The 12438-nt window shown below is 52.8% G+C and overlaps 2 protein-coding genes across 3 annotated transcripts; both read right to left on the reverse strand.

Annotated features, from left to right (window-relative positions):
* Positions 1-431: 431 nt before the first annotated feature.
* Catsperz (catsper channel auxiliary subunit zeta) lies at positions 432-3397 on the reverse strand. Its single transcript, XM_021152141.1, has 5 exons — positions 3305-3397; positions 2804-3116; positions 1521-1597; positions 1298-1364; positions 432-667 (listed from the first exon to the last, which is right to left on the reverse strand). Exons 1-5 carry the CDS (start codon positions 3320-3322, stop codon positions 558-560), a joined length of 585 nt encoding a protein of 194 aa, XP_021007800.1. The 5' UTR covers positions 3323-3397; the 3' UTR covers positions 432-557.
* Positions 3398-3399: 2 nt separating this feature from the next.
* On the reverse strand, positions 3400-11955 carry Kcnk4 (potassium two pore domain channel subfamily K member 4). 2 transcript variants are annotated; one of them, XM_021152330.2, is made up of 7 exons: positions 11887-11955; positions 10253-10518; positions 6280-6406; positions 5992-6152; positions 5627-5813; positions 5104-5243; positions 3400-4393 (listed from the first exon to the last, which is right to left on the reverse strand). In XM_021152330.2, exons 2-7 carry the CDS (start codon positions 10439-10441, stop codon positions 4001-4003), a joined length of 1197 nt encoding a protein of 398 aa, XP_021007989.1. In that variant the 5' UTR covers positions 10442-10518; positions 11887-11955; the 3' UTR covers positions 3400-4000. The 2 variants fall into 2 exon arrangements, with proteins under 2 accessions (XP_021007989.1, XP_029328657.1); XM_029472797.1 differs by lacking the exon at positions 11887-11955 and adding an exon at positions 10693-10883.
* Positions 11956-12438: the final 483 nt, after the last annotated feature.

Below are 12438 nucleotides of genomic sequence, written 5' to 3' on the forward strand. Positions count from 1 at the left end.
AGGAGCTGGTGCGGGAGAGAAGCCGGAGCACCCTTGCATCACGAAGGAGGGCGGTGCTCTGCCTTATAAGAGTGGGCGTAGCTGTTCAGTGAACTCTCTCTGTGAGGGCGGTGAACATGTATGTAAATGAGAAGGCGGGTTTATGTAACTGCATATGCATAAGGGGTGGGGCCTAACAGGGTGCTGCTCCCCACCCCACCCCATTATGTTGATGGGACACTTGACAGATTTGGTAGACCAGCACCCCTGAGGACCCTCAAGTGGAGAAGCAGACCTAAAACATGCAAGTAGCCCTGGTTTGCGAGTTCCTCAAAGGCAGAGGTGAGACACGAGCGGACAAAACTCAAGGTCACTGCGGTGACCGAATGAAGGTCACGGGGAAAGGCGGGGCCACGTGCGTCCGCCTCACGCAAGCAGCCACGCACTGACTCTGGGACCATGCATAGACTCTTTAATTTCTCTAGGATTCAAATTCCATGCAGATGGGGTTGAGCTTGGGTTCGAGGGACCGGAAGGGACACGGGGCGGACGTCTCGTCGGCCACTTGAGCTGGAGGTTCACTGATCCAAAAAGTACAGCCTCTTGTTCCTGCGCTTCCTGATCCCTTCGATGTATCCCTGCAGCTCTTTAGTCATGAAGTGGTTCCTGCCAATCGTGGACCTATATGCTAGGGAGAGGGAAGAGCTGAGCTCAGGGCCATGATCAGCAGCAAAGGGCTTCCCCCATTTGAGGAACCACAGGTGATTTGAGGTGGCATTTAGTGCTGGATTTGGATCTGTGTTAGTTTGGGGAATTTTGGGTCTCCTAGGTGCGATGTGAAGAATGGAGGGGAAGAAGGCTGAAGAAGTTGCTGCAAGCCTGAACAGAGGCAGTGAGAGCCAACCTCCTCCTGAGCCGCTCACTCTAGTTATCTGGCCCTTTCTTCCCTCTATGTGCTCATATATCATGAGCAGAAGGTTATGCAGATAATCCAATATCCAGTACATTTACCCAAAAAAAATCCCGATGTGTCACAGCTCCCACACCTGGGAGTGAAGCAAAGCTACCCAAAGGCTGTCATTCCACTGGACAAGCGGAGAAAACAGACTTGCTAGAAAGGGGCTTATTTTAAGTCCTCTGAGTCACTCACTCCATTGAGTCTGCCTGTGCCTAGTCTCTTGACTTTTAATTTTTAGGGCATCCTTGTGAGTGCTAAGGGGATCTGACAAGACTACATATCCTGAAACTCCCCAGCCCCAAGCCCTGCCAAAGCCACCAGGATCTTTTGTGGAAGCTGGGGTGGGGGTGGAGTGCTCACTACTGAGGGCTTTTTTGAGAATATCCAGAACTTCAGACTCCATCAGTTCCATCAGAGGCAGAGGCAGCTGGAAAAGCAACAAGAGACTCAAGCAACCAGGGGACCCCAGTTCCATGGAAAGCCAAAGTGGCCCCCACATGACCTGCCCCACTTTCCTGAAACCTGCCCATCTGCTGCTGCCCACTACTCAACCCCAGTAGTCTCCCCTGTAGTCTCCTCCAACCCTGTTCTGCTGCTCTGTCCAGTAGGTTCGATGTGGCTTCCACAGGCTGAAGATTAGTGATTCTGAAGTAGACGATGCTGGAGAAATGAAGAGAGAGATCAGTCTTGGCCAGGCTCCTGGGTCATGGTGGGAGTGGGGTTCAGGGGATAGCTGCAGCTACACCCCGCATCAAAGGTCATAGGGGACACTGGTTTCAGCCCTAGGCTTTAGACTCCCACCCAGCTGAGATCCAGAACCAACTGTCCTACTGTGTGAGACTTGAGACTTTTTGATTCATCACCTGTAAATGGAGTCATTCATAGGAATTCCCTTTTGTGAGAATTGTGTGCCCCCTGTAAGTGTATTGTTGGGAACTGAATGTAGGGCATTGTATAAACTACGAAAGAACTCTACCAGTAAGCTATGTTCCTCAGTCCAGAACAGTCTCTTATGGCAGTTGTGACATGTAAAGTTCACAGTACAAGAAGTCCTATGCTTATGTAACAAGTTTAATATAAATCAATTGTTATATCTGTATCACTCTTGTTTGTTTAGACATGTTCCCACTGTGTGGACCTAACTATCCTGGAACTTGGTATCTAAACAGGGCTAGCTTTGAATTCACAGCTTCCTGAATACTGGGTTCTTATCAGTACTCATTCCTTGTTGAAGGTGGAAATGGAAGGGACAGAGGATGGACACACACACATCTCAAACAGTGCTTGGCTTACTGTGTGTAACCCACTCATGAAGATACCAAGATCCAAGGTCATCTTGGTCTATACATTGAGACTCTCATTCCAAAAAGAAATACAAAGCAACAATAAAGTAACTATTGACCAAAAGTGAGACTTCAAAACAGCCAGTTCCCAGCCAGGGAAGGAATTCTGTCCTTTCAGCTGGTGCAGTGATGAAATTAAACCCACAGGTGAGGGAGGGCTCGAAATATGCTTGGTGGTAAAGAATTTTCCTACCAAGAGTGATGCACTCGGTTCGACCCCCAGCACCACATTAAGATAAAAAACAAAACAAAATAAAAAACAAACAAAAAACTGACTAGGTCTTTATTGCCCTGCTTGCCTGTGCGTTTCCCGGGTTCCTCGTAGTAGGACGCCTGCCCGGTAGGGGGCGCTCAGAGAATGTCTGAGTTAAAGCGTGAACGATTCTCGCCTGCGCCCTCTCCTAAGAAATCCTAGACACTTGGGTTTCTATGGGCTTACCCCCATTTTGCAGGAAGGGACTTTAAGACCCGAGCTAGCCCCACCCTTATGGCACACCCATCGCCTCGGCGAGGCTATACTGACCTAAGGAGGTCTCAGATTCTTCGTGGTCCTCCCCATGCTCCAAGGACCTGCCTCGGCACTGTTCAAGCTCTAGACGTGCTTGCTGCTGGATCTGCTCTGGCTCGAGGTTGAGGCTGTCCCTAATAGAAATGCTCTGGCTGTACTTGCGAATCCTGTTGCTTACAGGTTTGCCCTCTTCGTCGAAGTCCTCGCAGACGTCGGATACCGACACATTCGCTGTGGACATCGTGGCCGTGCTCCATAGGTCACGAACATCTCCGTACAGGCTGGATCTGACCGAGCTGCGGCGACGGTTTGCGTGTTTGGGCACCGGCTGCGGGTCACACACAGGTAAGGTAGCCAAGGAGTTCAGGGAGCTGGAGGGAGCAGGGAGACTGGACTGGGATTGGGGACTCTAGGAGAGCTGCCAAGCACCCAGGCTGAATGGCAGGTTACTCTAAAAGACCTAAAGGAGTACTAAGGTTCGTCTGGGCTTGGGGGACTCAAGGGCAGACTTCTTACTTTGAAGCTTTCCTCCATCGTTCTGCACCAACGGACCAGTATCCACAGGGCTCAATCGAGAAGGGGGGGGGGGCGGTCACGCTCCAGGAAGGGGGAGGGGCAGTCTCCTCCGGGAAGGTTATAGTGGCCTCGCGGGAGGAGACTTCAAACTGCAGATTGCATCAAGACTCTAAGTTGCTCCCACCCCCAATATCAATGCCAAGACTGGAAGTACCCAGTCCAGTTTCGAGTCCGGGTCTCCTCCAGGCAGAGACAAGAGTCTGAATACCTGAACTTAATCAAAAGAGCATGACTTGTCCGGTGTGGGGGCCTAAGGACGGCAGTGGGCCTGATATAAGCCCATGGTGGCGCGAGAAAAGCACTCGCACACCGACTTGGGTCCAGGAGCATGCACTCGGTAGTGCAGAGTTTTCGTTTTATTGGTGCAGGTTTTGAGGCACAGTCGTGAGGTGTGAGGGACAAAACCGGCAGGGGAGCGAGACAGAAAGCCTTGGATGGTGGGCTTTGGAAATGATTGGATGTGAAGAACCAGCCAGGGAAGAGCCGTGGCATCTGGCAACCACTGGACTCCTGTCAGGGTTGCAACCACGTGGAACAAAAGAGGGGGGGGGGCTCTTTGGTCAAATAAGCCAAGCATGCCTGAGCATCAGCAAGAGCGAAGCCCTGGCGTGGGATCCCGGGCCAGAGATCCTGCCCCTACACCGGCACGGCCTTGTCTCGGAGTCGCCCAGGACCCCGGGGTCTGGGAGGCTTCTTGGATGGGTTGGGTCGGCGGCGACCCCGAGGAGCCCGAGGCAGGGCACAGCCACGCTCACTCTGCGTGTCTGAGGACTCGTCGATGAAGGCCAGATTCTCACTGGGGTAATCCAGAGCTGAGGCCGTGGGCGGGGACGGAGTCTCAACCTTCTCTGCGGGTGCAGGGGAGCCGGGCCTGCGGGCTGGCTCAACAACAGCAGGCGGTGCCGGCAAAGAGGAGGGCAGGAGTGGTTGCTCCTTCTCTGGCGGCGGGGCGCTGGGCCCAGTTCGCTGGGTCACTCTTGCTGTCACTGTGCCGGTCCAGCTAGCAGCCTGTGCCGTTAGGCCACCCATCTGCACAGAGAGGAAAAGGGGTCGGCCCATTGCAGCTCCGAAAGCTGCCCTTTTACCAATTGCATCCACCTTTTTGCCTGACCCTTGAACCTCAACCCGTGGATGATCCCAGAGCCACACTGTCCCTTCCTGCATTGGCCCAAAAGCACTCCCTTCTCTAGGAACCTTTCTTGAAAGCCTCGGGTTTGTTTCAACCATTACTGCCTCTCTGTATTTGGCTAGCAAAATGCAGATAAATTACAAAACCAGGACGACTCCAATATTTGGGACATAGTTTAAAATCGTATTCGCATCTGAAATTCACATGTAACTGGCCTTTCTAGTTCTGTTGTTTTTGAAACAGAGTCTCATTCTATAACCCAGGCAAGTCTAAACTCGCAGCAATCCTCCTGATTCTGCTCTGCTTACCAAGTGCTGGGATTTACAGACATGTACTACCTACCACCTTGCCTCTCTGAATTCTTATTTCCTAACCCTGACGACCCTATCTATCCACGAAGAACGAGGTGGTTGAGTCTCTGACAAACCTGAATTTACTCCAAATGTTCCCGTTAGCGCACCGTCCGGGTCTCAATGTCAGAGAAGCCCACATTTTGGAAGGGAGCCAGACTGGCCAACAACCCCTATGCCCGGGGATAAGGGCACAACACACAAGTGACATGCATGGCGCATGCGCGGCAGCGAACAGCTCCTGGAACACGTAGAAATACCTCTGCCCGAGTTCGGCGAGACACCGCTCGCAACCAGTTGCCGATGGTGGTGAGCACTGAGGCGAAGTAGGCTAGGCCAAACAAGATCCAGAACCACACCAGCGGCTGGTAAGCTGGAGAGTTCTGCCCGGTGCCATCGCCTAGACGGTTCAAAGGGAGGGAAAAGTAAGTTGATGGGGAGGAGGCAAGCCTGTGAGCCTCTGGATCACTGCCTGTTTCTGCACCTTGAGAGAACGTCCCTCCCTAGAAAAGAAGGGAATGTGCTATAATGTGTAGATGTATACAATGAGTGTGCTCCAGTCGTAACTGTATGATAAGAGCATGCAAGAGGGGGTGAACTTAATATATGTGTGAGCAGGCATGGGACTCAGGCATGCAAGGTGTAAGTGGGCATCAGGGGGTGCCTGCTAGAAGAAAGTATGGTGTTCCAGGACTGGTGTGGAAGCTGGGGCAAATGCCCCACAGTAGTGCATAGGCGGAGTGCAGGAACAAAGTACTTAATGCTGGGCAAAGCCAGACTCACCAGGTACATAATCGCCAAAGCCTACGGTGGTGAGAGTCACTATAACAAAGTAGATGGCTTCCAACTTGCTCCAGCTCTCCATGTAGGAGAACACGAAGGTAGGAGTGAGGACAAAGAGCAGGCAGCCAATCAGCAGGAAGAGCACTGCGGACAGACTTCTCACCAGCCCTGGTGGCACATGCCACTTCTGTGGAAGGGTGGGAAATAGAGCCATTGAGATGCCAGTAACCTACAATTCCATTCTCTCACCCCTCCCTACCCCCATTCTGGCATAGTGTGTGAGAGGCTCCTGCTCTCTAGGAGGGCACACTCACTTGCCAGAGACCTAGGGAAGAAGACCCTGTGAGGGGCGCAGTGCAGCTCACCAAGAAGATTGCTTCAATGTGGCCGATGCCCCGGCGCAGAGAGGAGCCCAGCCGGTCCCCGACTCCCGCCAGCAGCATCCCGAACAGCGGGATCCCCACCAGTGCATAGAAGATACAAAAGAGACGCCCGGCATCTGTGTGTAAGACTATATTGCCATAGCCTGGATGGAGAGGGCAGTGCAGAAATTCTAAGTGCAACCTGGTACCCCCTGCCTCTCCCTGCACCTTCCCCCACAGGGAAACTCCTTGCCCCTCGCCTCCCTCCACATGCCCCGTCTCCACCCCCACCGATGGTAGTGATGATGGTCCCCGAGAAAAAGAAGGCGCTGCCCAGGTTCCAAGCTGATGAGTGGTTGCTGCTATTGGTCCAACTGGTTTCTGGGTTTGCGCCCCCTCCCAGGGCTTCAGCCACGAGCTGCAGGATAAGGCGCACAAGGAGGAACCTCAGTCCTTCCCTCCAGCTGGGCTAACTCCCAGCCCCTCCCCCTTCTTTGCACAGCTTACTGACTCTGTGTGTGTGTGTGTGTGTGTTCTTTGGTTTTAGTTTTTGAGATGTCTCCCTCACTGTCTCTACCTAGCTATCTTTTTGTAGTTGGTTGGTTTGGTTTTCTGAAACATGTTATACAGCCCACCCAGGTGCTGGAATTACAGGAATAAACCACCATAACTGACTTAACACGATCAATTCCTTTTTAAAAAAAGATTTATTTATTATTATATGTAAGTACACTGTAGCTGTCTTCAGACACACCAATAGAGGGTGTCATATCTCATTACAGATGGTTGTGAGCCATCTTGTGGTTGCTGGGACTTGAACTCAGGACCTTTGGAAGAGCAGTCAGTGCTCTTAACCACTGAGCCATCTGTCCAGCTCCCCTTTTTTAAAGATTTATTTATTATTATATGTAAACACGATCAATTCCTAATTTTACATTCCAGAGCACAAATGCTGGAACCAAGGTGCCTGAGTTCTAATCTCGGCGGCCTTGGGCAAGTTAACGCATGGTGCCTTCGTTTTCTCCTCTCGCACATGGGAGTGATGGTCAGAGCACCAATATCATAGATTTGGCATACAGAATAAACACTGGGTATTCCTTGGGTCATTCTGTCCAGTGAGCAGCAGACTCCACCTTTCACACTGCTCCTGTGGAATCTGAAAGTAAACAATGTATTGAAAGGTGAGCCCTTCTCTCCAGAAAGGGTTCACGTATCACGTTTTTGTTGCCAGTTTTAGGAGGTTTGCATGTGTGTACTTGGGCCCACAGGCCGCCTTGTAACATCTAAGGCAAACCCAGTGTTTCCTATGGTGCTCAGTAAGCATGACTGAAGGACCAGGGGACAGGCGTTTCTTGCCTGCCTTCAGACTCCCCCGGGGAACAGGCTGTGTCTGAAAACAGCTTGCCCTGGGTGCTGGGATAACAGAGCACCAGAAGAGGGGGCCTTTCCCCAAATTAAGCAAGGAGAGAATCCACAGGGAAGTTTACAACCTGTCTGGCCTCCCTGATGTCAGTCCCCATTATTAAGACCCACTTCAAGAGTTCATCCTCGCTGAAGAAACCTCTGCAAACCCTCAAGGCTCCTCTTTGTCCCAAGGAGAGTCTAGACTCCTTAGTCCAGCATTTACTTGTTGTTTTGAGAAAAATGTCTCATGTAGCCTAGGCTAGCCTCAAACTCACTATGTAGTCAAGGATGGCCTTGAACTCCTGATCCTCTTGCCTCTACCAAGTGCTGAGATTACAAATGTGAACTGCTCTGCCCAGTTTTTGCAGTTCTGGAGAACCAACCCAAGCCTGCAGCATGCAAGGCCAGTGCTCCAGCCCCTCCCCCTCTCTCAGGGGAGGTGTATTTGGTTGTCTCCGGAGACAGAGTAGTATTCAGTAGCTGAAGCTAACCTGGAACTCACTAGCTAACCTGGAACTCACAGCAGTGCTCCTGCCTCAGCCTGAGAGCTGAGATTACAGGTGTGAGGCTTAAGTACTTTTTCCAAACTAGTCTCAAGCTTTCCCGAGTCTTCTCCCATGAGATCCTGATTTTGCACCCCAAAATAGAGCAACCTTCTCCCCAGAATTTCTGAGGTGATTCCATTTTCTGTAATGATGATCTTTGTATAAAGAGATGAGATGTCTGATTTAAAGTGATTTAATTTTTTTTTTAGATTTATTTCTTTTCTTTTCTTACATGTATGCATGTGTATCATGTGCATGCCTGGTCCCCACAGAGGCCAGGAGGCTACAGAGTCTGTGGATCTAGAGTTACAGATGGTTATGAGGAACCCAGGTTCCCTAAAAGAGCAAAAAGTACTCCAAACGGCTGAGCCATCTCACCAGCTCCAGTGACTTAATTTTTGTTGTTGCTGTTTTGTTTTGTTTCATTTTGTTTTTGGAGCCAGGGCTTCTCTGTGTAGCTCTGGCTCTCCCGGAGCTCACTGTGCAGACCAGGCTGACCTCAGACTCAGCGATCCACCATATTAAAGGTGTTGTGCCACCACCCAGGACTCATGGTTTACTTTTCTTTAATAGCATTTCTCCCCATCCCCCAAGTCCTTCATCATCCAGGGTCGTCTACGCTTTGTTTCAATGACCAGGCATCTGCTCCTCACTCAGTTTCTACCCTGTGGCTTCCACACTGTGGCTGGCCACGCTGTCCCTCTGCTTGGGAGTTGTTTGTCCCCACACTCTGAAGTCTATCCCTCTCACTTGGTACTTTCCAACTGCTGGCTCTCCTCAAAGCCTCTCCATCTCCCTCACTCCCAGCACCCAAGGCTCAGCAGCCCACAGGGTGGGAAGAAGGAAATCTCCTTCATGTCTACTGCTTCCTGCAGTGATCTGTCCCGGATCTGTGCCTTGGATGTGACACCTTCCGGAGAAGTTCCACCCACTGTTTGTGCCACCCCCACCCCCCAGAACTCATAGGTGTACAATTGCCACAGGACTCATTCATTCTGGGAGTGGCTCCTGGAAGAGAGGCAAAGCATCAGGGCTGTCCACCCTGCCAGGTTCCCCCCCCTCGCCCCCGCCTCTTTTTCTTCTTTCTTATCCCAGAATAAAGCAATTCCATTGTGAAGATAAATAGGCCAGACTCCCTCCCTCTGCCCTGTGGTCTGGCCAGGCGCACTTTCCACCCAGGCACTTCTGAGCAGAGCTTGCCCTGATTTTTGGAAGTGGGAGAGACACATCTCTCTAGCCTCATCTTTGCACTGGAGCCTGCTACCTTGAGAATCAGCTGGGATGCTGAGGCTTAAATGCAGACCCTCCACAAAGAACAGTCAGAGACCCAGGGATACTCTTCTGTCAAGTGAGAAATATTAATTTACTAAGGTTAAACCTGAGCGTTAACCTGAGCATTCCAAAGCAGTGACTGGGAGATCAAAGGAAATGACGCAGGAACTCACTAACTGGACCCATGAAGGCAGAAGCTCAGAGCTTCCCTTAGTGGCTGGATGCAGATGGATCAAAAGTAGCCTGGGAAAGCCTGCCACTCCCACCCCTTCCCACTCGATTGACTGGTGAGCATGAGTCCTGGGGAGGAGGGCCCCTGAACTGACATCCACAATGGTATGAACGGAAACCCTCTAAAATCATCTGTACTTGTTTATGTGCAAACTTGGGAACACGGGGGGGGGGGGGAAGGTGAGCTGTATTCTTGGGTTCCTCTAAAACATCTGAACTCAAAAAAAAAAATGCATAAAACTATGTGGGAGGAGCAGCCAACATTAGCAAGTAAAAACTCTGCAGGAAGCCAGGTGTGGTTGCTAAACCTATAATCCCAGAGCTCTGGAGGCTGAGGCAAGACAAGACCCAGAGTTCAAGGTCACTGTGCAACACAGTGAGTGCCAGGCCAGTCAGGACTACATAGCAAGCTCCTATCTCAAAAAAACCAAAAATCATTACTAGGGTTATATTTAAATTCAGCTGTTTAGCTGAGAATCACCTGTGACTAAGCATCCAAGGTTTGGTCTGGGGAGCTAATGGTGTTGGAGCTGTGCAAATACAACATCCCAGGTGCTCCACCCATTTACTCGTTAACTCCATTCAGTAACTGTTCATTCTTCCTTCCTCCCTTCCACCATCACCCAGGGAAGAGGACATCCCAGGGGCACAGCCTGGTGACAACAACACAGCATATTAAAAACAAACACTTGGATCCTCCCTCCTGCCCTGCACTCCCAGAGATGTAGCAGGACCTACCCTGTCCTCGGAGACACATGTCTGTAAGCAGCACCCTGAGCAGGACTCCACTCTAACCAACTCTGCCAACCCACCTTGACGAAATCCTCCAGGCTCTTCTGGCTCACACAGGGATGGTCCCTCAGAAACTGGTCTCGGCCATGATCCATTTTCCTCTGAGCCTGCTGCTCGTGAGGCTGCTCCAGAGCCTGGAACACTAGAGCCCCAGATACCAAGTAAAGCAGCACCAGTGCCAGCAGAGCCAGGAGTGTGGTGCTGCGCATGGTCCTTCCAGAGGCAGGTCCAGCTCCACTTCCTGCCTGGGAAGGAGGAGCAGGGAGCTCCTGGGGAGCAGTGGTCACTGCAGGCCAAACCAAGGATTATGGGGTCAGGAAGAGATCCACACCCTCCTTCTCTAGCTCAGACTCCCCAGAGTTTTGGAGCCCCTAGCTTTATTATCCATAGATGTAACCCCCACACAGCCTCTGGTTCCAGGTACTAACACCTAGGCCCCCACCTCCAGCCTCCCTCTTACCTCCGGAGCCTAGCCATCAGGAGAGTGGGATAAAGAAGAAAACACTAAGCCAGGCAGGGTGAGTGAGAAAATGGGGGGACTTGTGAGGCATTAGGGTGCCTGCCTTGGAGAAGACTAGGGAGTTCCAGGGGAAATAGGAAGAGGCTGGAGCCTGCAGAACTGGAGACAGGAATAGCAGGTCCATACTTGGCTCTCCCAGTGCGGCTGTGGCAGCCTCCTCAGATGCATCTGTCCCCTCCTGCCTTCCAGCCTAGCAGGGATCAACCGGGCGGGATCTTCCAGGGTCCCCACCCGCCCGCTGGACTTTCGAGGAACCCTGAGGCGGATCTGGCTGCAGGGTATAGGCAAGGCCCAGAGCCAGGGAAAGGAAAAGTGGGCACAAAGTTTCCAGAAGAAGCGAGGCACAGGGTGGGAAGGGCAGCCCGGATACAGCAGCCCACGGGACAGCTGTCACCTAGGGGACAGCGGGAGATGGCAAGCGCACACACACATACATATACACAGTCTGCTACATGTGCCACAAAGATCTTTGAGCCACATTCCATTCTGCAGCTCTAGCCGCGCGCTGCCCAGGCTGCAGGCATAGCACTGCACCACGCTCCGGCAGACCCTGGCACAACTAACCACCATGGGCGTGCCCGCAGGGCCGAGCTACCCTAGAGGTCCACGCGCACGAATGCGCGCGCTCGCGTACACACACACGCTCACACACACACACACACACGGGACCCGCGTGACACCGCACGCCAGCCGCTTGCTCCCACCACCTCCCCCGCGTCCTTACGCCGACGCCTCCGAGCGTGACCGGCGACGGGACGCACGGTCACATCACTCGAGGAAGGCATCCACGCGCGGGAAGTGTCCCGCCCTGCCGGTTCCTCCCAGCTCCCGGGGCCTGAGATCCAGCCCACATTCCCGCGCCTGCTCCGCACTTACTGTCTGCCCACTCTGTGGCTGCGGCTTTGGCTGCGGCCAGGTCTCCCGCGCCGCCTCGAGGGTGTGCGGGCTGAGCCAAGGAGGTGCCGGAGGCAGCCCAGAGACCGAGCCGCCGGCGGCCGTCTGACTAGGACCCCCCTCCTCCCGCCCTCAAAAGCCCCCTCCTTGGGAGCTTAACCCTACCAGAGCTGCGTCTCCCTACGTGCCGCACCCTCGCCACCGGCTCTCGCCACCAACCGCCTTGAACCCAGCCCTTACCTGCACCTGCAGCCTCTGGGCTCCCCAATCCTGTCTTTTCCAGGCCAGTGAGCGGCAGAAGAGTCAGAGAAGGGTCGACGTGAAGTCCAACCTTCCAGGCTGGGATTGGAGCCCCAGCGCTGCCCTAACCTGGACATCAGCTGGCCCGGGGCTCAGGACAGCCGCCACACTCATCTCCTGGAATCTTCTAGGTCTATTACTGGACTGGGAAGAGCCTTCGTTTCTCCGCCCATGAGGATAGTCTGGCCCTTGGGCTCGGCACTTATGAGGGAGAGGCCCCCAGGGAGAAGAGGGTATGTGGGGGTGGAAGGCGGGGAGCTCTCTTTGAGGCCACCTGGATTTAACCAGCTGAATGGGTTGGGTCCTAGTTCTGGGAAGTCACTGACAGAGCACCTCTTGCTCAGACTGCATTCCCATCTCTGATCCTCCAGGCCCTGGGGTCACCCCCGGGGACCATCTGCTGCCTGACAATTCCAGCAGAAAGAGTGCTAGCATTTTCTGAACAGTTAAAGCCGGATCCTCTCCTGTCTTTATCCTTCTCTCTTCTTCTTT

Source organism: Mus caroli, chromosome 19 (assembly GCF_900094665.2).
Source record: "Mus caroli chromosome 19, CAROLI_EIJ_v1.1, whole genome shotgun sequence".
Taxonomy (NCBI): Eukaryota; Metazoa; Chordata; class Mammalia; order Rodentia; family Muridae; genus Mus; species Mus caroli.

Coding starts and splice junctions, on each gene's coding strand:
- Kcnk4 (XM_021152330.2), bottom strand. CDS start 10,441: ATGCGCAGCACCACACTCCTGGCTCTGCTGGCACTGGTGCTGCTTTAC. Junction 6,153..6,279: donor GACCATCATCACTACCATCG/GTGGGGGTGGAG, acceptor CTCTCCATCCAG/GCTATGGCAATATAGTCTTA. Junction 5,814..5,991: donor ACATTGAAGCAATCTTCTTG/GTGAGCTGCACT, acceptor ACCCTTCCACAG/AAGTGGCATGTGCCACCAGG.
- Catsperz (XM_021152141.1), bottom strand. Junction 1,598..2,803: donor AGAATCTGAGACCTCCTTAG/GTCAGTATAGCC, acceptor TCATTTCTCCAG/CATCGTCTACTTCAGAATCA. Junction 1,365..1,520: donor GGACAGAGCAGCAGAACAGG/GTTGGAGGAGAC, acceptor TTGCTTTTCCAG/CTGCCTCTGCCTCTGATGGA.